At 40.8% G+C, this 26,253-nt stretch overlaps 1 protein-coding gene and 1 long non-coding RNA gene across 4 annotated transcripts in view; both read right to left on the reverse strand.

The window, feature by feature from the left end:
• The window catches only part of LOC141756425 (uncharacterized), a 184,319-nt gene extending 180,256 nt beyond the window's left edge, over positions 1-4,063 (reverse strand). For both annotated transcript variants that reach the window (XR_012591470.1, XR_012591469.1), the window contains exons 1-2: positions 2,453-4,063; positions 2,304-2,361 (exon numbers count right to left, since the gene is read on the reverse strand). This is a non-coding gene — a long non-coding RNA (uncharacterized LOC141756425). The remainder of the gene's footprint in view (positions 1-2,303; positions 2,362-2,452) is intronic.
• A 2,555-nt stretch (positions 4,064-6,618) lies between these two features.
• LOC141755634 (histone deacetylase 2) lies at positions 6,619-24,894 on the reverse strand. 2 transcript variants are annotated; one of them, XM_074614678.1, is made up of 14 exons: positions 24,713-24,894; positions 22,035-22,147; positions 21,776-21,893; positions 21,234-21,308; positions 19,233-19,371; positions 18,914-19,055; positions 18,662-18,754; positions 17,014-17,122; positions 16,782-16,922; positions 15,847-15,955; positions 10,102-10,232; positions 9,449-9,604; positions 9,300-9,357; positions 6,619-7,016 (listed from the first exon to the last, which is right to left on the reverse strand). In XM_074614678.1, exons 1-14 carry the CDS (start codon positions 24,765-24,767, stop codon positions 6,986-6,988), a joined length of 1,470 nt encoding a protein of 489 aa, XP_074470779.1. In that variant the 5' UTR covers positions 24,768-24,894; the 3' UTR covers positions 6,619-6,985. The 2 variants fall into 2 exon arrangements, with proteins under 2 accessions (XP_074470779.1, XP_074470778.1); XM_074614677.1 differs by having other exon boundaries at positions 6,619-7,019; positions 24,713-24,893.
• Between the last annotated feature and the right edge of the window lie 1,359 nt (positions 24,895-26,253).

The raw sequence follows: 26,253 nt of genomic DNA on the forward strand, positions 1-26,253 counted from the left end.
GGCATCATTTGAAACTAATCACGCCAGCTTGTCGTGAAGGAAGCTAAATAATGCTCCATACGTACGTAACATTTTGGAGAGGAAAAATTGGCATGGCCATTTTCAAAGGGGCCCCCTTGACCTACAATTCAGTGGATGCTTGAGTCCCTTTTCAGCACCATAAGTGCATATTTTCAACAAGTAGAGCCGAACCCCAGCCTATATCATTACCATGAGCTACTTATTGGACTGCAGGACCACGCTGCTCCTGTCCCTCATACATGCAAACCAAGATCAAAGCATGGTTTCAATTGGCAGCAGCTTCCTGTTAGCAGTGCTGATGCAAGTCAGTGGGAATGGAAACAATTTCTTTCAACATCTCGTCTCGTGCTGTGCCACTTATCTACACGTTTTTTTGTTTAAAAATGCTTGAAAGGATGTGATATATTGCTCTGAGACAAATGGGTTTTATTCTCCATTGACTTGTACTAGCATTGATGCCAGTACTAACACACGGAAAGACACATGTCAGTTTCTCTAAAACAAAAACACCAGTGTGAAAACATCCTGAATGCCTCATTAGTGATCCACAGTGTTTACTGATTAGCGTTAACACAAATTTGATTTGACGCCTCTAGTTTCTTTAACGCATTTCTGCAACTTTTAGTGATTTCTACGTTATAATGGGCTTCCTTTTATAGCTAGATACTGGCATCATATGAAACTAGAAAACTGAAGGAATCCATTGGTGCCAACCATGCCATACTGGCTTGTCGGGAAGGAGGTTAAATAATGTTCAAACGTGCCCTAAATTTTGGCGAGGAAAAACTGTTGTGGACATTTTCAAAAGGGGTCCCTTTGACCTCTGACCTCCAGATATGTGAATGAAAATGGGTTCTATGGGTACCCACGGGTCTCCCCTTTACAGAAATGCCCACTTTATGATAATCACATGCAGTTTGGGGTCAAAAACATGCAGTTTAAATGTAAACACACTGCGCATGTGTGCATGTAAGACCACCCTGTGGTCTTAATGCTCAGGCGGATCGGAATCCTTAAGAATATTCCTGAATCCGGATCATGATCCTGATCGCCACCAAAATCTAATGGATTGTTTATTGTGCTACACCCCACTCCTACAAAAAATGGTATCCAAATCCATCGAGTACTTTTGGAGTAATCCTGCAAACAGACAAACAAACGCCGGTGAAAACATAACCTCCTTCCTAGGCCTTCGGCCTTGGCTGAGGTAATAACGGCTTCTGTTCCCCGTCAGAAAGGCATGTCTGCTTCTCCAAACCGGGGGCGTGCCGACCGTCATCTACTGTAGGTAATACACTGACTATGGATCCAAACTATCCCTTTAGGGGATTTCACCCCATTTGGTTTAAAGGTATGGTCACAGTTGTCTTCTGTATGATTACATTGTCCCAGAACAGGATGTGATGTCACAGTTCTAATGTAGGTAGAACAAAAATAGTGAACAGAGCCATCAGCAGCTGTAAACTGTGTGTGAGAGTGTCGTTGCAGTTTGTAGTCTGGTAGTAAAACTGTACAAAGCAAAGCACATCGCTAGAATCACTGGTATAATAGTGACTTGTCCGTTCCTAAACAACACCATGCATCAGTGTTTCAATCGGCTAAACGTGCAATCTGCACATTCCTCAAAGTTTATCAAAGGTGAAGTCTAATCTGCGAGTCCTCCGGGGTCAGATGGAGGACAACACACTGAAACAGGAAATGCACACTTGAATTTGAGCCTCTTACAGGCTTTAGTTGAAGTAAATGAAGAACTCATAGTGCTCAACAGTGTAATGTGACGACATTTTAACAAAAGCGTACTGCAATCAGCACCAGCCTCTTACTACAGTATACGCATCTCATCGTCAGGGCAACCATGACTCATCCGCATGATGAGTAATACATAAAGACTGATGATTAAAACTGAGCATATGCCTAATAGGTACCTACCATACACAGCAGACAGAACTTGGAATTGTCAAATGAAAATAATAAGTCATTGAAAGTGCATAGTGATCGGATTACAAACATTAAAAAAGATTTAGGAAAAAAAACAACAATGGTGCCTTTCTACTCAAGCTACCAGCAGTTTATTTAAAATCTATGACCAAAAACTGAAAGTGGTGATCTTGATCAGAAAGAGAAGGTGGGGAGGATTCACAGTCAGCACTGAAGGTTTCACATGAGCCCCATGAACAGCAGAGTGAAGCCAGCAGTTTGGCCTCAGACATCTCAGTCCCTGAACGCACCTTGCATCATTTTATAGCTGACAATGTTGATTCCAGCTATAAACATCCTCCTACCTCAGTCATAGCTGATGTTCGCTCCTCTGTGGCTTCCAGGCCGGCTAGACAACAACCTCTGCATGTTGAAACAATGAGTAAACATTAAAGCTAGTGGCTAAAATGAAACGTTGCCAGCTTGTTCACTAGTTGTTCATTACTTAGCTCACCTGTCAGTCAGTCCTGCAGCGTTTCCCTCTGGTCCTCTCTCTCCTGCAGCTGTCCCTCACACAGGAGACGAACTCCGTTGAAAACTCGTGAAGTTAAACGTTTCTTTGATAGCTACTAAAGGAGCATTCCTGATAGAGGCTAATGTTCGGCTATTTGCAAATGATTAGGAGATACTGTTCAATTCGGCGTGCCTTAAACTTCACTCATGGAGTCGCCTGTTGTTCCCTGAGGCCTGTTTCCATCAAACCACAGCGATAGTGCACGGCTGGAGAGTTATAACCGATAAACGGCATTTTTATTACATTTGAGTCGTCTTCGTTTGACTTTCTGTACGCCGAATTCACCAGAATGAAGTATGCATATTGTAATTATCTTATATTGTGCTTTACAATATATTTACGCTTGTTGAAAAGCAGGGACCACCAGCTAACTTATCCACGCCCTCCACCTGTAGCCTACCTACCCACCGAGGTAGAGATGCTTTCTGTTGGGTTAGAGCGCCCCCGTGTGGCTGCTCATCATCATTACACACACCTGCTGAATCAAGTCTAGCTGCTTCAGTATAAGTTGGAAAAGATCAGATATAAACCACTCAGGGCTCGGTTAATACACTCAAACAAGTATGGCAACCATTCCTGGACTACTATAATGATGTCGACACTACAATAAATATAACTTAAAGGTCCCATATTATAAAAAAGTGAGATTTTCATGTTTTTTTATTATAAAGCAGGCTTAAGTTCTATATAAATACTGTGAAAGTATTGAAATGCTTAATCCACGGAGAAACACACACAGCCCGTATTCAGAAACTCTGCATTTGAAACAAGCCGTCAGGATTTCTGTCCATTTGTGATGTCACAAATCTACAATATTTAGACCTTTTCAAAGTTTTTAACGTAAACATTCTAAATGGATCCCAGTTTATTCCTGGTTGCAGTGTATGTTTATGACATCAGATGACAGGAAGTATTCATGGACCTAGCAACGCAATTCTGTTGCAATTCCGTCAAAATGCGCTAAAACAGAGCTTTAAGACAGATGGTGAATACAGGTATATTCAGGCTGACAGTATGAGGAAAAAAACGTTTTTTTTAACATTACAGCATGTAAACATGTTCTAGTAGAAACACAAAATACAAATATGAACCTGAAAATGAGCATGATATGGGACCTTTAATGCCTGTAACTGGTAACCATAACTTCACAGAATCAATGTAGATTCTTTTATTTTTTGTCAGTCTTCTTCTTCTTCTTCTGGCAGGAATTATGAACTCCATCACTCTGGTTTTTATTAAACCTATCTCTTCCTACATTTTTCTCTTGCTCAATTGACACCAAACTTGCTCCGCTGCATCTTCAGAATGTCCTCCACAAATGATCCAGCCAGATTTTTTGATTTATCAAAAAATTGAGCCCACAGTGAATCAAAACGCTTTAGTGTAAACAGTAATGCAGTCTAGCTAAAAAAAAGCTCCAATGTTCATGAAAATAAATGACAAAATGTTGAGGTCATGGCAGATCTAGGGTGGTAAATTTCAGAATTTTATCTCAAAAACTGTATTTTTTACAGTATTTTGAATTTCATCCCCATTGCAGTCAATGGAAATCAAGCATTTTTAATTTTAATCAGTTTGTCACTTAAAGAGCAATCAATCTGTATTAAAATACATTTCTCTGTGTTGTTTGGATATGTATGCAAATTTGCAAAACTTCTCATTTACACACGTAGGCAAAATTGTTGGTACCCTTCCGTTAAAGAAAGAAAAACCCACAATGGTCACTGAAATAACTTGAAACTGACAAAAGTAATAATAAATAAAAAATCACTGAAAATTAACTAATGAAAATCAGATATTGTTTTTGAATTGTGGTTCAACAGAATCATTTAAAAAAAAAAACTAATGAAACTGGCCTGGACAAAAATGATGGTACCCTTAACTTAATATTTAGTTGTACAACCTTTCGAGGCAATCACTGCAATCAAGTGATTTCTGTAACTCTCAATGAGACTTCTGCACCTGTTGACAGGTATGTTGGCCCAGGTTTGAAGGGTGCCTTCTCCAGACTGCATGTTTCAGCTCCTTCCACAGATGTTCAATAGGATTTAGATCAGGGCTCATAGAAGGCCACTTCAGAATAGTCCAATGTTTTGTTCTTAGCCATTCTTGGGTGTTTTTAGCTGTGTTTTGGGTCATTATCCTGTTTGAGGACCCATGACCTGCAACTGAGACCAAGCTTTCTGACACTGGGCAGCACATTTCGCTCCAGAATGCCTCGATAGTCTTCAGATTTCATTGTACCATGCACAGATTCAAGAAACACTGTGTCAGATGCAGCAGAGCTGTTATGTTCTGGTTAAACAAAACGTGGACCCAAAAGCAGCACACACAAAACAGGTTTTTAAGGTGCAACAATAAAGAATTTATTATAATAATAAATTCAAAATGGTAGACAGGACAGGAGCGAGGAGCATGGGGAATGTGGTTCCAGTGTTCCTCCAGATGGTTATCCCAATCCACTGTGATCCAAGAGGAAGCAATGAGGTTGGAGAGTGAGCAGGTAGGAGCAGCAGGAAGCGGAGGCAGCTGGCAGGTAGGTATACCACACTAGGGCAAAAATACAAAAACAGGATGAGCACAACAGGAACCAAGTGAGCAAGAGCAAAGTCAAAAAGGAAGCTAACTAGCAAAGTAAGTGAGCCTGAAAGATTACTACCACTGTGGCGACGAAAACGATCTGGCGATGAATGGCAAGAAGACCAGGGTTGATATACTGCAGAGTGTGTGTTGATTGATGATTAGTGTCAGCTGCTCCAGCAACTACCGCCCAGGAGAGGGAGGAGGAGATGGCCACACCTCCTTCCAGACAGACAGACCAGACTAACAGGGTAAAACACTCAGGAGACAAAAGGACAGGGAAACAGGAAACACAGGGAAACTACTAGACTGCCCAGGACATAACATGACAAAAGCAGCCCCAGAACATAACCGAGCCTCCTCCATGTTTCACATTAGGTACAGTGTTCTTTTCTTTGGATGCTTCATCTCTTCGTCTGTGAACATAGAGCTGATGTGACTTGCCAAAAAGCTCCAGTTTTGTCTCATCTGTCCAAAGGACATTCTCCCAGAAGCTTTGTGGCTTGTCAATATGCATTTTGGCAAATTCCAGTCTCGCTTTTTTATGATTTGCGTCCTCCTCGGTTGTCTTCCATTAAGTCCACTTTGGCTCAACAATCTGACACTGATGTACCTTGACCTTGGAGTTCACCTCTAATCTCTTTGGAAGTTGTTCTGGGCTCTTTGGTTACCATTCGTATTATCCGTCTCTTCAATATGTCATCAATTTTCCTCTTGCGGCCACGTCCAGGGAGGTTGGCTACAGTCCCATGGACCTTAAACTTCTGAATAATATGTGCAGCTGTAGTCACAGGAACATCAAGCTGCTTGGAGATGGTCTTATAGCCTTTACCTTTAACATGAAGGTCTATAATGTTCGTTCTGATCTCCTGAGACAACTCTCTCCTTAGCTTTCTGTGGTCCATGTTCAGTGTGGTACACACCATGACACCAAACAGCACAGTGACTACTTTTCACCCTTTAAATAGGCAGACTGACTGATTACAAGTTTGAAGATACCTGTGATGCTATTTACAGGACACACCTTAGTTTAATATGTCCCTATGGTCACATTATTTTACATCTTTTCTAGGGGTACCATCATTTTTGTCCTGGCCAGTTTCATAAGTTTATTTTTTAAAATGATTCTGTTGAACCACAATTCAAAAACAATATCTGATTTTCATTAGTTAATTTTCAGTGAATTTTTATTATTACTTTTGTCAGTTTCAAGTTATTTCAGTGACCATTGTGGGTTTTTCTTTCTTTAACGGAAGGGTACCAACAATTTTGCCTACGTGTATATCTTCTTCCTCCTCAAAACGCCCGATCCACAGCAGACATAATTTACATTTATATCTAATATTTCTTACTATATATTTATTAATTTTGGTGTTGGCCAGCCTCTCAGGTAGATGCAGATGCAGATGTTGGCATACTGTATAATGTGTAAATGTTTGAAAACCTGATAAAAACATTTGAATAATAATCATTACACAAACCTCTGAGCTAGCACCATATTTCAAGTAATACACATTTCAGCGAAACAGTATAAACGTTTTATTGACGAATACAAAATATTGAAATTTAAACATGAACTCTTTCTAGGTTCATCTATAGGTTCACCCACAGTTTCCTACACACAAGTTAAGTCAAGGTTTCCTTCAGAAGATAAAGCACATTGGAATAACACGGTTCAGGGTATCAAAGGACATAATTAGCATGTTGGATTCAAGGAATCCACTGATACGCTGCACAAGGAGGGACGACTCACAAGAGATTTACAAGTAGAAAATAGTCATAATAAATATAATGCTTCCGACAGTGATTCAGTGAAGAGTTGGATCCTTGAGGGGGGGGGGGGACAGCACCGTTGAGTTTTGTGTGTGTTTGTGGAAGTAGAAGAAGAAGAATTCAGGCACTGCTGGTCTGTTCAGTCTTCACACTGCTGAAGGAAAATGAGAGTTGGAGATTTATTCTAAATATTACGGGGGAAAAGGTGCGCTGCAATATGTAGAATAAGTAGAAACACAATTAGATTGGCCAAATTAAACATTTAAAAGGCAAATAAAACTTCACAGCATTCCTCATGAAGTGCGATTTTAATCATACACACGTGATTTCAGGAAGTCTAATGTCGCATTCTCACCAAGAGCCAAGCAAATTTTCGCCTCGCTTTACTCGCGCAAGTCGGACCGCCGGCATCATTTGTGTCCATAATTACCAACAACTTTTCTTTCCACCATTTCCTCCATTGACCATGGAAGAAATAACCACTGTTGCTGCTTTGCTTGTGGAAGTCCCAGATATGTCAGACAACCAAACTCCGTTGTGTCTGGGTTCATAACATCACCCGGCGGAGAGCTGTATTCACATACAGTGCCATTGCACTGACTGTATCTAGCAAGCCACACGTCGCTACTGCGGTATGAACCCAAAATAAACAGATTGTGCTGTGATTTAATATCAATAAACGGATCAAATGATGCCGAAATAACTACATAATGATGCAGATTTGTAAAAAGTCTGAATTCATGCTTTATCAGGTCTGTCTGCAAGACGACAAGCAAACAACTTTTAAATTGCTTGTTTTCTGAATGGAGTTTGGATGGATCAGTGCCAGGCTATACAGCTGCTCCATCAACACTCAACATAAAGTCATCTAGACATAAATACGGCAGCGACGCTGTTGTTTCTACCATAGAGAGTCTGTGGTTTATACACACACATTTATACACAGCGTTTGGTCCGGTCTCCGTACACATATGATGTACTCTCGTAGCTCTCGGGTGACCACAGACGCATACAAGATTTATTTCCTCCTTTTCTGATTTAACAACATCAGGACGTCAGTGACGACAGGAGGAGAATCTCAACGCTGATAAGCTTTCGCGACACAGCGTCACACGAATGGAATATGCAAATCCGTGTGTTCGCATTGTGTCATTCGCGCCATTCGCGTTGCCCGTTGCGAATTCGCGTCTATTTGCGTCTTTGCATTGACTTTGTATGTAATCGCGGGATCACACTTTATTACAAACCAATCCAGAGCTGTACAGAACTGCATGCTAAACAAGACAGACCTACAGTATACTGGATGTACATGCACACAAGAAACCAGGTTACTCTTAGATTAGATACTGTGCTAACCTGGTTACTGTAAAATCTGCGTTTACACACACCAGGTCAGATTTTCCAATACACCTTGTTTAGGAACTATGGCTTACTTTCTTTAACTGCATTAAGATATTCTGCTTTCCTTATTTTAGTGTCTGTGTGTGTGTTTCAGAACATTTGGACTGATGCAATGAGGACATGGCTCTGTAGTGAGAGTGCACAGCTTGCACAGAGCACAGCTGTGGATACCAGCTTTGTGTGAGTTTTAATCAGACTTGAATACAAGGATGCACGCTACGTGTAATGATCTTTCCTCTCATCCTGCTGCACTGCTGTCAAAAGGATACGTCTTTAACTGTTTTTGTCATGCACACTTAAAAAGCAGGGCTGTCAATCGATTAAAATATTTAATCACGATTAATCTCATGATTGTCCGTAGTTAATCGTGATGAACCACAAATTAATCACACATTTTATTTATCTGTTCAAAATGTACCTTAAAGGGAGATTTGTCAAGTATTTAATACTCTTATCAACATGGGAGTGGACAAATATGCTGCTTTATGCAAATGTATGTATATATTTATTATTGGAAATCAATTAACAACACAAAACAATGACAAATATTGTCCAGAAACCCTCACAGGTACTGCATTTAGCATAAAAAAAGCCCGCCGCAACTTAAAAATCCCAAGTTGAGTTAATGCATCAAAGAAATTAGCGGCGTTAAAATGAATTTGCGTTAACACGTTCGCATTAACTTTGACAGCCCTGGTGAAAAGCTGATCAAAAAACTTATAAAGGGCAAATTGAAAATATGCGTTCAGAGAAAAATGCAGTATCAGCATTAAGGTTTCTCTAATCCTCTTCCCTGGTTACAGAAACCATTAGTGCAGAAAGCCGACAGTAACTGGGTTACTTTAGTGCACGTGAAAGCACTGCCAGACAGGTGTAAACACAGAACTTAACTGAATTTAAAACAGCATTCAGTCGCTCTGAACTGGACGTGAAGAGGTAGTGAGTAAATACAGAATCACAAAAGAAAGATGTTTTGGGGACGTGTGTGTGAAGACGTTGTTGGGACAAATACTGGTAGAGAGGCTCCTCTTACCTTTTAGACTCAGTCTTCTCAGCGCCGATGTCCTTTGTTTTCTCTTCCTCTTTTATCTCTGCGATAGGAAGGAGAACAAAAGAATCATGTATAAAAACAACATCAGTCATTTCACCACTGTGGAAGCATTCACACTTGAGAATACCCACCGGTCTTCTTCTCCTCTCCTTCCTTCTTGTCTTCGTCCACTCGGGGCCTTTTTGTACCCTTCTTGTGATTGGCCACATTCTTCCTGCCTCCCTCCCCCTCGTCCTCAGAGTCGGAGAACTCTTCATCACAGGCTATCCTCTTGTCCGTGGCACGAACTGCAAGCACACAACACACTCTGATGAATGATGCTACAACAAAATTAAAAAGTCTAATTTAATACACTGGATCACTTTATTCAAATTGGAAGATTTAGTTTGAGTTTTTATAAATTGTTTTAGGGTGATGACATCCGGGAGGGGCTCAGCTTTTCTTAGATACTAGTAGGGAAAGCTTCAGACCATAAACTCATGTTTACAATGTTTACTGAGGTAATAAATCAAGTGAGAAGTAGGATCATTTTCTCATAGACTTCTATACAATCAGATGCTAACAGGAATATAGTTTCTTTATAGATCATTCACTAACAGTAAATGCTACCACATTATGAAATCAAGGAAGTCATCTATTTCAAGAGTCAGCAATAACCAGTATTTGTCACAAACACATTATTGTGACAAAGTTGAGCATAACGAGGAATAAACATGGGTATATCAACTCATCCTAACTGTGTGTAAGAGAAGGGATATGGAATGAAAATAAACAGCAGTCTTACTGGACAAGCGTTTGTCAGGATCCTCCGTGTCCTCGTCCACGGTGTCGTCTGGGATTGCGTCCTCCGGGATGGCCTGCATCTGCACTCCAGGAGCATGAGGCAGCATCCGCAGGTTCTCAAACAGTCGCTGCCTGAACACATCACATACACAAAGCCGATACACTCGGGTGAGTCTGGAGCCATTTAAATAACTAGCATGAAATCAATTGTTACATGGACACAGAAATATTTGTTAGAAAATTAGGTTTATTCTTCATGTTTCATTCATGTCCGTTTCATTTATGTTGAGTTTCATATATCATGTAGCTTCCCAGAGGTGTTCCTTATGTATTCAAATGGGAACATTCAAATCTTTGTCAAAGTATGTATGTCTGAGCGTCAAAATGCTATTTTCTATATATCTGTGGAGCAATACAGTATATATTTGTGGTGCAACGGTTCAACAAGCCCAAGGTTCAGTTTGTATCGCGGTTTTTGGGTGATGGTTTCAGTTCAGTTTGTTTGGCACATTAGGGAGAAGAAAAACATAACCATTTTCTATGTGTTTGAACTCCAAAATATATACATAGATTGATTGATAGTAACAAATTATATTTCTATATTATATGAAGCCATATCACTGATTTTATACATGAAATAAAGCAGGGTACTTAATGGTCAAATGGGCCTATGTTCAGATAAATGCCTCCTATATGTCTCTGGAACCTCATCAAATAATTAATAACGGTTCAACAAGCCCACGATTCGGTTTGCACGTCATTATTGTAATTTTCTTTTTTACGGTTCAGTTTTGTATCCCTTATCCATAGTCAGTGTATTACGTACAGTAACTTAGATGGTGGTCGGCGCGCTCCCAGTTTGGAGAAGCAGACCTGGAGTACCGACACGGAAGCTAAGCTGCTGATGTGGACTCCACGTTAGTTCAGATCCAAAAGTAACACAATAACACAAACAAGTTACAGCTGCAAGTGGCAGTTCGCCAAGAGCCTTTTTCGCTCAAGGTACTCTTGTGGACATAGCTCGCAAGTTTCGAGATGATGGGCCAAATGGTTGTTGACTTATTATCTTCGAAATGCAATAAGATATCAACAAGCTTTATGCAACTTTTGATGAGCTCGGTCCAATAATGATCCACAGAAAATTTGGTAGCAATCGTCAATAAAGTAAATTGAGCTCACTGCCCCTTTAATTTGTCCCTTTAATCAAGTTTAGAGATAGTTTAGTACTGACAATCCACCAGGTTGGATGTGTCACTTAGGTTCTGTTTACACCGGTCTGTTAGTTGCTATCTTATTTCAGACTACCGTGCGCGTGTCCATGTGCGCGTGCATCCTAATTAGCAGTAAATAATGCTCATATTAAAAATAATCACGAGCCCCTCAGTCATAAAGGTTACATGGTTTTTACGGCAAAATATCATTGTTTATTACAGAACCGGCGCCTAAAATACCATTTGGAACATCTTTTATTACGTGACATTGATCATTTTATTGATCGGCTTCAGCGTTGTTTAAATCACAACTTAAACGGATACCAGTACTTCTACTTTATAGCCACCATAATGTCATGCAGTTGTATTTATATTGTACACATTTATTCAGAGAGACAGACATATCAAAATTGTATTTGACTGTTTATTATTTATTTATTTTATTAATCATTTATTTGTATATATATATACATATATATATATAATCATTATATAATCATTATATAATCATCATTCATCACTGATGATGTGTCCAAGCTACACCATCTACTACATGCAGATGGTGTTTCTTCAAACTACTGTATATATACACATATATACAGTGTCCAAATATTGTGGGAGGAAACCTGAGCACCAGGAGAAAACCCACGCAGACACAGGCAGACTATACAAAGTCCACACAGCCCGACAGCTGTTGGTGTCTGCATGAGGCTACAGTGCTAATCACTTAGTCACTATGTCGCCCCTAATGTCAAAGGGATAGTTTGGGTGTTTTGAAGTGGGGTTGTGTCAGGTCCTCCATCCACTGTAAGTATCACAACTACTATGGATAAGTACCTAATACAAGTAAAAGTACCCCACTTCAAAACACCCAAACTATCCCTTTGACAGGATGTGAGGGTGGAGACCTAGAGGGTGATGGGGTGATGGGGGGGAAGAGAGAGGAAGGGTTAGTAAATGGTAAATGGACTTGCATTTCTACAGCACTTCTCTGGTCTTCCGACCATTCAAAGTGCTTTACACTACATGTCAGCATTCACCCGTTCACACACACATTCACACACTGATGGCAGAGGCTGGCCATACAAGGTGCCCACTTGGCCCATCAGGATGTAAACACTCATTCACACACCGATGGCTCAGCCTTCGGGAGCAATTTGGGGTTGAGTGTCTTGCTCAAGGACACATCGACATGTGACCCGGAGCAAAGGGATCGAAACCACCGACCTTCAGATTGGTGGACGACCTGCTCCACCTACCTCTGAGCCACAGTCGCCCCTGAGGTACATGAGGAGGGAGGTGGGGGTGGAGGAAGGAAGGAGATGTAGAGGGGGGGGAGGAAGAGGGAGCTATTGTTGTCCAACCTAAGCTGCACAGCCAGCAGCCTCCTCTACCTGACAGTCACAGGCTGCAGAAGCTGAACAGCCAGCAGCCTCCTCTACCTGACTGTCACAGGCTGCAGAAGCTGAACAGCCAGCAGCCTCCTCTACCTGACTGTCACAGGCTGCAGAAGCTGAACAGCCAGCAGCCTCCTCTTCTACCCGAAAAAATCCCTTTTTCTTCTTCTCCGGCTCCTTCTTTTCCTCCGCCTCATCCTGCTGCGCTCCCTGTTCCACCTCAGCTTCCTGCTCCTCCTCTTTCTTCAACTTCTCACGCATTTTGCTTTTCAACTCCTGTAACCATTTCCCTCGATCCTCCATCCTACTGGAAGAAAAGAATCCTCTCATCTTCTTCTTCATGTCCAGACAGATATCCTCCAGAAGCGTCGTCTCATCGTCCATCCGTTTGACTGCGTTCATCCAGCTGTGGTCACTCTCCGCCAGGTCCTCGTTGAACTTGTCCTGAAGTTTCTCCTTGTCGCCCGAAATCCATTTGATCTTGGTCATGTAGAAGTCGTCTTTCTCATTCTGGACCTTATAGAAATAGATTTTCTGTTCCCTGTATTTGCCCTCCCAGGTTTCTTCGTAGTCTCCAAGTTCATCTCGTTTGTCCAACAGCTTTTTTCTAGTCTCAGTGAGCCCCTCAGAGAGACTCATCGTCTGCTTGCTGAGATCTAGGATTTTGGAGTTCCTCTGGTCGAGCTGTGTCTCCAACTGGCTAATCTTCTCCTGGAGTTCAGCCTCTATTTTCACGTCGTTCTCAGCGAGGTCCAACTTGTCCGTGAGGTCCTTGTTGTCGTCCTCCAACTGATGTATTTTACTCTCCCAGCTCTGTTCTATCCTGGAAACGTTTTCTGAGAGCTCCTTCATAGCGTTGAATTTTGCCGCCCAGGCTTCTTCGCTCTTTAGGAGTTCATCCATTTCGGCCTTCAGTTTCGAAGAGCTTGGTAAGGTTAACGTTTGTCCCATGATGAAATGTAAATGATGCAGTCACCCTCGTCGATTGTTGATGTTCAACCGAATACCGGCCAGCTAACAATATCAGCAAGTGTGAGAGACTTAAATGAGTTGGTCTATCCATAAGAATCGTACACCAAAGGATGAAAACTTCAAAGCCAACATAAATGGAAGGCTGATGACATCACACTGTGATGTCATGAGAATGTGATGACATCACACTGTGACGGCATGAGAATGGGATGACATCACAATGTGATGACAATCCCACTGTGATGTCATGAGAATGTGATGACATCACACTGTGACAGCATGAGAATAGGATGACATCACAATGTGATGACAATCCCACTGTGATGTCATGAGAATGTGATGACATCACACTGTGACGGCATGAGAATGTGATGACATGCCTTGAGAATTTTTTTATTAATTTGTTCCCTCGAGTTAGGTATCTCGTTCCCTCGAGTTAGTAACTTGAGTTAGTAACCTCCGAGCTGGACACATTACATTGGTCTCTATGTGCAGCCGGCTGTGAGATGACTGGTCAGGGACCGTCTACAAAGTGCAACAGTGTAGTACCATCAACATTACTTCACACATCAATGATCTTCACACATCAATGATCTCCTCATAGCTGTACTACAACACTTAGTTTGGAAAAATATGCTTTTGCATAATTTTGGTGAATTTTGAATGGGAAAAAATATTCAATAACTTTTGCTTTTAAAAAGTGTAGTTCCATCAAAATGTCTTAATTAGTTGATGGATCTACACTTTATAAAAGTGAAGTTATTGAATTTTTTTTCCCATTCAAAATTCACCAAATGTTAAGTGATTTTGGTGGTACTACACTGCATAATACTGAAGTTATTGAATATTTTTCCCATTAAAAATTAAAATTTGGTTATGAGCTATTGATCCAGGAAGTTTGAATCTGTCAATATCTTTCCAACTTTACCGAAGTACATCATCTAGGGGGGATCCGTACATCAGCAGAGAAAGCTGGACACGGTGGCCCGGTGCCCATCAATGACCAATCAGATATTAATGTTCACAACTGACTGTGATTGACAGGTCGTCTTCGCCAAAACCCTTCAACACACAAAACGCATCGTTTGCCCTCTAGAACGACACACAGAAGTGTTTTCTGATCTGACGTTTGCGACTTCCAAAAAACGCTGCAAATAACTGTTGAAGATTAAATCTGTTTGGTTTAGGCACAAAAACTACTTAAGTTATAGCTTCACCTCCCGAACCCGCTTCACCTCCAAACTCAATAGGGTTCTGCCCCTTCTGGGCTTGAACCCTAACCAACCGATCGATGCAGTGATAGACCAGCAACTGAAGTGTTAAAATGGGTGAGCCAACGTTAGCTGTGCTAAGTTTGGAAATAACTGAAAGGGTTAGTTCCGATATTGAATACGTGTTCTGCGAGGTAAAATTACTGTTTTTGTGAATGGAGTTTGGTGGCTTCAGTTCCCTGTCAGAAAAGGCTGTCTGACAGTAAGGTAAAGTGGGGAAAATATTATAAATATAGCATACACTTTTCTTTAGGTGGGCCTTTTTTAGGGGTCTGCTGCTCCCGTCCACAGCTGCTTTACCTCGCCGTCAGACAGCCCTTTCCAACGGCAAACTGAAGCTGTTATATCATTCTCTTCAAAGTCACCAGATTCCATTGACAAAAACAGTAATTTTACCTCACAGAACACAGGAGTTGCTGGTCTACCGCTGCATCGATCGGACAGTTTGTTTGTGTTATTGTGACTCTCAGATCCAAACTAACGCGGCGTCCACAGCAGTACGTTGCTTCGCTTTCGTGCCGGTACTCCTGTCTGTCACTAATTTTACTTCGCAGAACACGTATACAGTGCAGTATACATACAACTCCACTTATAAAATATCGGAACTAACCCTTTCAGTCATTTCCAGACTTAGCACAGCTAACGTTGACTCAGCTAGTGCTAGCGTTCACATTATTCATAACCTTATTGATTAGCTTCGATTAGCTTACTTTGGTAACTTGTGTCTTTTTGAAAAAATACAAAAAGCATAACAGGTCCTCTTTGAACTCAATAAAAAGAACAACTATTTAAGATTATAACCTTAATGTTTACATAGTCATCAGTAATAATTAATAATCATTCCTACTGCAGCTTTGTTAAGAAACAGTGCTATGAATAAAAGGACGGTACATACTTGATCTTGTCCATGTACTCCTGTGTGTTCTGGTTGGTCATGTTGGAGGGGCTGATGTGCAGCTTGAAGTCAGGCCCAAAGTACTCAAAGTAGTCATTGTATGGCAGTTCTGCGATAGAAACATCAATGAGAACAGTAAGCAAACCGAGCCAAGACGAACAGCTGAGATGAGATTTATACGCTGCAGATAAAAACACAGTGTCAAATTATCAGTCGTTTGGGATGAAAAAGCAGCGATAACACGGCTGTTAATATGATTTACTGAGGCGTTAGAACCCGTGCTGATCCTCACTGAGTGGAGGATGGATTGAAATGAGCGGGGAGTTCACTTAATGTCCCGAAATTCCATTAAGAGAACTGCTGGCCCATTGGACAGGCTGTGATTACATCCCCTGTCTTTATGTTACACCCACACACACACACACTCAGTGGAGGAGACAGTCTGCTGAGTCAGGTAGCTATCAGGCTGTCCCTTCACAGAGGTGAAGCCATATAACATCCGCTCACCACTGACCCCCAGATCCCTCCTCACATCCCAACACCACAGTATAAAGAGGGAGCCAAGTCAAGCAAGAGAGGTGCTGCAGACATTTTAACTTTTCCAGTGTTTCAATTCTGAGCTGAAGCTCATTTTCACGCCTCTCTTTGTTAAAAGAGAACTAATTTCATTACACAAAAGAGTCAGTTATATATCTTGCATCAGATCTACACACGCCCTGTGCTTCTCTTAATAGAATTAACTTGTGGTTGATTGAATATGAAACATTAATAATCATTTTTAGAACTTTTCAGTGATTTCAAGACAGCTTTTAGAGGTTGAGACCTGCTGACCTGCTCTGCCGCTATCGTCTATTGCTTAACACAGCACAGACAAAAGTGCTACTTTCAGCATCCTTCACATTCACTCATATTTAGAGATGGAATCTGTGACAAACCGTCGGGGATGTCTGTGTCCAGAGCTACAGCGGTCTCGTAGGTCCAGCAGCGAGCCACGTTGCGGATGGTGTATCCTCCTCCGCCCAGCATGAGCATCGGGAGGTTGAAGGACTTGATGTACTCCACACACTTGGCATGGCCTGGTGGAAAATAAAGAGGCACAATGTAACACTTCCAGCATGGTTTCTGACTTCCATTCATTTTTAATTTACGTGCTTTGTGTATGCGTACCACGAATGGTGAGGTTAAAGCAGCCGAGGCGGTCTCCTGAGAGAGAGTCTGCACCGCACTGAAGAACCACAGCACTGGGCTGGTACATCTCCATCACCTTGGCCATCACCTGCAGGGCCACAGGAAGAGAGTCAACCACCTGACATCCCGCTGTACTTACTATGGCAGGTGTGACACGGAGATAATTGTATCCATCGTGAAAATAAAGACATTGTTTAGAGCAACTTTAACATAGTGTGAGGTATAGACACTGGAATAATGTGCAATAAAAGTCATAGTCAAGACTATTAAGGTATAAAAAGGTTAAAGTGGTCTTCTGAGAAAACATGACAAAAGTCTTGTTATCTCTGAAACCAGGGACCCACATTGTAAATGTCAAAAAATCTCTTAGAATCTGGAACCAATTCAGAAGACACTTCAATTTGCAATTTTTAGGTTAAAGTGGGCTCAGTTTTGAAGAAGATACCGGCAACATATGAAAAAATTTAAAAAAAACTAAGGAATCCATTGGTACCAACCATGTCATACTAGCTTGTCACAAAGGAGGCTAAACAACACTCCAAAGTTACTCTAAAGTCATTATCAAAGGGGTCCCTTGACCTCCGACCTCAAGATATGTGGGTGAATCCACGAGTCTCCCCTTTACAGACATGCCCACTTTATGATAATCACATGCAGTTTGGGGCAAATCATAGTCAAGTCAGCACACTGACACACTGACAGCTGTTGTTGCCTGTTGAGCTGCAGTTTGCCATGTTATGATTTGAGCATATTTCTTATGCTAAATGCAGTACCTGTGAGGGTTTCTGGACAATATTTGTCATTGTTTTGTGTTGTTAATTGATTTCCAATAATAAATATATACATACATTTGCATAAAGCAGCATATTTGCCCACTCCCATGTTGATAAGAGTATTAAATACTTGACAAATCTCCCTTTAAAAGGTACATTTTGAACAGATAAAAGGAACATTTAAGGTACATTTTGAATAGATAAATGGTAAATGGACTTGGATTTATATAGCGCTTTTCTAGTCTTCCGACCACTCAAAGCGCTTTACACTACATGTCAGTATTCACCCATTCACACACACTGATGGCAGAGGCTACTAAGGTGCCAACTTTGCCCATCAGGATTTAATCTAAATACTCATTCACACACCGATGGCTATGCCTCCGGGAGCAATTTGGGGTTAAGTGTCTTGCTCAAGGACACATCGACATGTGACCCGGAGCAGCCGGGGATCGAACCACCGACCTTCCGATTGGTGGACAACCTGCTCTACCCTCTGAGCCACAGCCGCCCAGATAAAACGTGTGTGATTAATATACAGTATATATATATATACATAATTATTATTGTTTTATTTGTCAATCTTAATAATCTTAATGCTATCTGTTTGCTAAATGTATTTGTATGTATGTATATAGACCTTGGAAGGGATGTGGGGGTTGGAAAGGGAGATATCACCTGTAGCTTTGTACCAATTCCTCTAAATGGAAAAATCTAAATCAAGTTTATTAAACATGACAAAATTCTGTTTCATGATGGATGACTGAATCAGATTTTGAAAATGTCAAAAATATTTGCAGTGAAAACATAAAAAAGACATCTAGTCACGTTGATGTCTACAGCGTCATACTCACAGGCTTGAAGATTTTTTGGTATGACTCATCATCAATGCCATCACGCAGGGGGAAGTTGACAGCGTAATATTTGCCTTTTCCAGCTCCAATATCCTAAATACAGAGAAGGACAAGAGGGTTAACAGATAAGTCGCTAAATTATGTGACTAAACATATTATCAGGTGGCTGCAGCCAACGTGATAATAACCTTTTTGATGCAAAGATTCTAGCTTTTTGTAAATATTGAAGTGAGGTCAAAGGCTGATGCTCACCCGGAGGTCTCCGGTTCCAGGGAAGTACTCCCCGTATTTATGGAAGGACACGGTCATGACCCTGTCTGTGGTGAAGAAGGCCTCCTCTACTCCGTCCCCATGGTGGATGTCTATATCAATGTACAGCACCCTCTGGTGGTACCTGGGAGGGAGGGACAACACAGGCAAAGATGGGATAAGAACACACACTTCACTGGATTTTCAGTCTGCTGTGATGAAGAATGTTCTAGTGCTTGTTTTCATTTACTGCATTTACACACATACATGCTGATGGACATTATTTGAAATGGGAATTTGTCAAGCGGGTGGTGAAACTCACTTGAGCAGCTCCAAGATGGCCAGCACGATGTCATTAACGTAGCAGAATCCAGACGCTTCCGACTTCTTAGCGTGGTGAAGTCCTCCAGCCCAGTTCACGGCGATGTCAGTCTGCTGTCGGTTTAGTTTCACTGAGCCAGCTGTGCACAACACAAAACACATGATCATACCGAAGAAGTCACACCCACACAGTCCTGATGAAGCACTTTACCTCTACCACTCCTTGAGGGTGGCGGCTTTTACCCACTTTTACCCAGAGATAGCCACTTTATATACCCACGTTTTTTGCATGCAGTATAAATGTGTTATTTTCTCCAATTCTAAAATGTTGTATTTGAATATTTTCTGCATAGTGGGGTCCATAAGTGAATGAATTACATAGATTGGGTATCACTGTAAAGCTGAGACTCTTGTGGATCCAATGAGACCAACTGTATTAATGTGTGATGACGTTAGTCCCCATAGTAGTCATTGTAGTGAGACCATTTTTTTTTTTTTAAACTTGACCTCCCTGGAAAAATGACCTGTGGTGACCTCTAGGATAATCACAGCCTCATGAAACTTTACAGCCACAAACTAGAGACCTAGAGCATTCAGAGGATGGATGGCTTTCCTAGCTAGATTAACAATAAGAGTTTTTTTCTGAGTAATTTCCAGAACAGACGTGCTCGACATCCAATCACCAAAAAAAGCAATTCTTGCAGAAATCTCAAAATGTCAAACGTTTTTGATCCTAGATCACAGCATGGCTTTTTCTATGGTGTTCCTCAAGGTCTTGGTGTCTTAATGTGGTATTTTGGAAGGATTATTGATCATTTTTATGAATTCGAGTGGTAAAAAACGGTTAAATTTAGCACCAAATCTGTGTAACAAATGGTATCAACCCTCAAATTGCTGCAACAACTTAGGACACATAATAGAGCACGAGGATGACCATCATATACTTCTATCATAATGTTCTAAACAAAAGCTCACAATTTATTTTAATTAATCATTTTTTATTTCTGATTTATGAATAGAACTTGACAAACACTACTGAGCTGCATCTCAAATTAATCTTCAGGTTCTCAGCTTTCAGATGATGTACACCACTTCTATATGTCCTGTACCCCCCTTAAAAAAGACAAAACGGGTCTATGAAAAAGAGGGGGGGAGTGGAAAAGTTTCAGCTGAATTTTGTCTGTTAAACTCTTAATAACTTTAGTCTAGTCATGAATATTTCATGTTAGAAAGAAATCATGTGGATTTGAAATAGAGGGGCTTTAATGTTTAATACCAGAAATTATTCTGTCAGCAATTTTATTACAGTTTATAGATGTAAAAATTCTGAAAAATTCAAAGATTGGTTTGGAAATGTCAACATTTCTAAAAGATTCAGAGTTCAAAAGCATGGTACTGAAATCCTCTTGACTGCTAGAGCCCAACACACATCCATTGGGCGGCTATGGCTCAGAGGTGAAGCAGGTCGTCTACTAATCGGAGGATCAGCGGTTCAATCCAGTCCACATGTCGAAGTGTCAAGATACTGAACCCCAAATTGCTCCTGAAGGCTGAGCCTTCAGTGTGTGAATGAGTATTTAGATTAGATCCTGATGGGCAGGTTGGCACCTTGCATGGCAGCCTCTGCCTTCAGTGTATGAATGTGTGTATGAATGGTGAATGCTGACATGTAGTGTAAAGCACTTTGAGTGGTCGGAAGACTAGAAAGGAGCTATATAAATGCAAGTCCATTTACACACAGATGGTGTGCTCCCTTTAGCTCCTCTGGGTAAGGACAGTCTGAACACTACAGGATGACCCTGTTATAATGATGTTACACTCATTTGTGTAACTAATGACTCGCTGTAAAATGTGACACATTCTATTAGAAAATGTTTGATGGGGTCCATTCCAGCATGCAAAATGCTAAATGTTATCAGTATATGTAACTAACATTTAGTTATATAATTTCCAGGTGACGAAGTCTATAACTTTTCTATATATACATTTTGTTCTAACTTACCAGCAGAGCCACCAGCGGAGAGTTGGCAGAACTCAAACAAGCCATCGAACACAGGACAGTCCTCTCCAACGTTGACTGCAACATTAAAACAATAATAATGGATCAAATACTCATGAGAGCATATCAACAGAAGAAGAACAACAACAGCTTTTTGTGAGTGTTGTCCTGTGAACAGGGTTTCCATTGCAATACTGATGAAATCATTGAGTTTTGCATTACTTTTCAGACTGAAACAGAGGGCTTGGATACCAAGCCGATGTCAAAATTATGAAAACGTGGGGCAGGGCTCGAGAGTAACGGCGTCTCGTTGTCCGAGGACGATAGAAAATGTGCTTGGGGACGCAGTAAACTCCCCATCGACGCATCCAGGGGACGTTCCCTATTTTGCCCTGATAATGCTACCTTGTGAACAACGAATCCGTGTTGAAGTCGGCAGGACGAGAGCTACTTAACGTTAGCTGTTAGCAGCTGTAACCATTATGATACATTACATTATGACGCGTTCAGGCTCTGTTCAGTAAAAATGACGGCACACTACTTACACCGCTGCATCTGCTTGCTGAACTCGGACATGTTGTCTGGCCGTATGGATTTGAGGAACTTGATGTAGTCATCACTGTGATATTTTGTCATCTCCTCTGCTGTGGCTTTGTGTGGTCTCTGAAACACAGAACAAAAGCAGATGGATGAGAACTAGGGGAGAGAAGAAGAAGACTACAGATATGGTTATGTTGTATTTATATCTCCCATTCTGTTAGAACAGTGCAGCATACAATAGAGGACGTTATTAAATCATCATACATAGATCTCCATTTTCCTGTACAGTCCATAGTTCAGAAGCAGGTTGTGAGTCATCCGGATACGATGTGGTTTCATGGGATGCCCTTGTCCATAGTAATAATTTCCCATGTCACCTGCAAAGGGAAACATATCCAGTTAAAGACCACATTCACAAGCAATAGTATGTGTCATGTACTATCTAATCTAATAAGGAGGGCCGACTGATACAGACAACAATCAAATATCACGATATGTTTTTACAAATGCCTCAATATTAATACTGTGACAACATTTTAGGGATGGCTAGTGGGGCTGTCAGGTTATATTTACATTGACAAAGTTTTGTATTACTGTATATCTCGATCCTAATAAGCCTCATTTCTAATGAGGCCTCAAAGTGCCTCAAATACATGTGAATGAAAGCAGCCATACAATCAAGTGGACCAGTATTAAATGTAAGTAAGCAGATCTCTAAGGAATTGATTCCATTGTGTATCCAAACTAACACATCTTCAAGATGCATCACATGCTTCACAGATTCAAATATGTAAATAACTCAACATCTTTCACATTTCCACATGCAGTCATGAGGCGATCATCACAAGGATGAGGTTGTTGCTATTCTACATTTTTCTTATCGTCAACAAATCCCATGAAAAACCTGACTTCCCTACTCAGTCTGTGGCTCTCAGCCCTAAGCCCACTGGTTCCTACTGAAGACATCACCAACACATAGTTTATTTTTTAAATAGGCTGTATAATTAACATTACGGAGCCCTTTTTATTTCTTAATGTGGATCACAACATTGTACCACTTCATTCTTGATTTCCCCACGCCTGACCTGTGATTGGCCAGTCTCCCGTCATATATATATGCTGTATCACAATTTCTGTTGATGTGCCATTCTGCTCTGGGATATAGGTATTTGGTATCTGTCGTTTTTTTTTTCAAACAATTAACGTTTTGTGTGTTATTGTTGGTTTCCCCATGAATATCAATAAAATAATAATAATGAAAAAAGTTCAGTCATGTCCTCAAACCGCTAGGCACTGCAGGAACTATTTTCAGCGTGTGAAGAAACATGTAGTTAGTTATCCCAAATACCAATCAAAATCAGGAATCCACCATGTAATGACTTTTCATAGGCCTGTGGTCACTATGACAGTTTGATGAACATCAGTGTATGAACAACTTTATCCAGCCAAACCATTGTGATGGCACAAAGTGACACCTTTTGGCACTGACTGCACCGTTGTAAAATTAATAGGAAAGCCAGCTCAGCAGATATACTGTGACTAATTATGTCCTCATTGACCTGAACTGCTGAGTTTAAAAATAAGTGGGAGTCCTCTGGGGGGAGGAGGACATGGGTAAACTCTGAGGGGTCATGAGTTTCCTTTTACTGAGAGATTCTGCACATCTGGACCCAAACAGGCGTGAACACTCACTGAAGCCACTGAGTAGCGTTCCGCATCAATTAGCCAGGCCTGTGCAACACTGTGCGTGAAATACTTTTCACATTTCGCTTTGTGGCCTCCCAAAATGTAACTTTCTCTCTGGGTCTAAAGTAGCGATGTGTCGGTCACGAACGAGCTGGCTCAGAGAGCCGGCTCTTTTAAGTGAACGATGGGAGCTGGCTCCCGTCCGAGAGATGTTTTTTTTTTTTTTTTTTTAAATTAACTCAAGCAGAATGATAGGACGATCTTCTCCGCGCCACGGGCACTCCATGCACTGACTGTGACTGAACGTCCGTGCAACCAATCAGGTGATGAAAGAGAGAGAGAGTAAATAGCAGACAAGATGAGCGACTGTCGGAAACAAAGCAGCATGTAAAATTATGGTATTCAGGAAATTATAGGGTTAGTATAATTATATTGAATAATTTAAGTGATATATGTGTACACATACTAATCAAAAATCAAAACAGCGCTAAATTTGGCTGAATTATAAAAGGCAGAAGTGTTAAAACGAAGAGCCGTTTGGGAGCCAAAAGAGCCGGCTCTTCTTGGTGAGCTGAGCCAAATGATCTGGCTCACTAAAAAGAGACGGAATTCCCATCACTAGTGTAAAGTTTGTCATCGTTCTTATGTTTTCCTCCAGATTCCTCCAGCTCCATTTGATTAACACGGTGCACAAAGCCACCGGCCCCCACGGCGGCCATTATGGCTCAAACAATCATGCTAATGAGGAGTAACGTTAAGCATATTCACGTCTAGCCAATTACACCTTCAACATTAACGGTTCCTTTAGCTTTAATGTTCATTTTTACACTCTCACTCCTTCTACGTAACTGTTATAAGGTTATCTCCATGCTTTCATTTAACCAGTTGGTGACACTAGTTAGCACCATGGAGGCCACTCAGGCGCTGTCATTAACATTAGCAGCGAGCTGGCTCTAGTTAGCTTGTGTCAAGGCCTATAGAAGGAGGCTAGGTCACGGATCTTCAACGCGTCATATCCTGGGGGGTATGACACATGCGCAGTAAAGTCTGGCCAGCACTCGACCGCAGCTTCAGTTACACTGCGCATGCGTTATAACCAAAACACAAGACCAGTGACCCATCCTCCTTCTATAGGCCTTGTCTTGTGCTTAACACCATACAATCAACGGCTAAATACACTAGCTAAGCGGCTATAGCGTTAGTTAGCCTGCCAGACAGCTGCCTCCTCACATTCAGACCCTCGGGATGTCCCGTACCGTCATAGTAGTAGCACACCTTCTTCTTAGTCCCACCCGCAGTCGTGTAAGCCATGTTTGGAGTGGTTTTTTTTGGTCAAAAAGTTGGTTTGAATTTGCTTTCGCGGATGGACAGTAGGATGGACGGCATCAACACACAGGAACACGGCGCGTCGCTGGGTGGGAGGCGCTCCAGCAGCGGGGCGGGGCGGGGCGGAACCATGGAGACTGGACCTCACTGCACACAGGACGATTTATACTGCTACACAAACATCATGGGTTAACGACGTTTTACCATAAGTAAATACATTTATCAGATGAGATACGCTGTATAGAATAGTTTTAGAAAAAAATCAAAATATGCTTGCTGGTTAGGTTTATGTTACAAAATATTTTTTACTTCTTCCCAAGTTGCTTCTTGCAAAAGAAAAGGCACGAATCCACTTTATTCACTGTTGTGACACAACACTAGGTGTCAGCAGCAGCATCTCTGTCACACCTCGTGCTATGGAGGAAGGAACCTGCCAAGATAAAATAAATAAAAAATAAATTAATGAATAAATAAATGTCATTAAATGTAGCAAAAATAATATCTGTAGTAAATGTAGCCACTAATTAATTGATAAAATGTTACATAAATTGATATTTTGCAATATTCCACTTACCGTCTGTTTATTGTCAATACTGTATATGTTGTTCCTATTTTTTAATATTTCCCCTTGTTCATATTGTTCCAATTTTTATATTTCCTTCTATTTAAATTGTTCATATTTTATATGTCTGCTTTTGTTTTGCTTTTTTTATACTGTGTTGTATCTTGCTTTTCGTTTTTACTGATTCTTCTTGTTTCTGCACTATCCCCTTTGCTGCCGTACACTGCATATGTCCCCACTGTGGGACTAATAAAGGAATGTCTTATCTAATCGTATCTTATCTTATTTCTGTTTTATTTTGCTTCTTTATTTATTTATCTTTGTATTAATTACCTTATGTTTAATTTTCCCTTTTATTTTTATGTATTAATTTTTATTAATTTCTAATTTTTTTTATTTTTTTATTATTTTTATATTTATTCATTTATTTTTGCTTTTATTCATTAATTTTTGCATTTATCTTTTATTTATTTTATATTTATTTTTAAATGTATGTATTTATGCATTTATTTTTTTCTGCATGATTTTCCCTTGCATTTCACCCCTTATTTATTTCCCCAAACTTATTATTCTTCTCTTTATACATTTCATCAGGGCTGCGGTCTAAAGTAAATAAATTAAGTCCTAATGTCTTTTCCTAATCACTTTCCTTGCCCGCGATGGAAAACGTCATGAGGTCACGGAATGATGTGAAGGACGATTCATAAAGACAACCGTGGTGCTCAGAGAATCCAATGATGTTATTGACGACGTGGGTCTGCCGTGGCGAAACCACAATGTTCTGAAGATGGTCTACAAAATGCACATCCTACACTTTGCCCCGTGCATTAGCATGGTGTATCATGCAGGCTATATAAACAGCTCCTTCAGTGACAGACTGCTTCACCAGCAGTGTGTGAAGGAGAGACA

The sequence above is a fragment of the Sebastes fasciatus genome, chromosome 18, assembly GCF_043250625.1.
Source record: "Sebastes fasciatus isolate fSebFas1 chromosome 18, fSebFas1.pri, whole genome shotgun sequence".
NCBI classification, from domain to species: Eukaryota; Metazoa; Chordata; class Actinopteri; order Perciformes; family Sebastidae; genus Sebastes; species Sebastes fasciatus.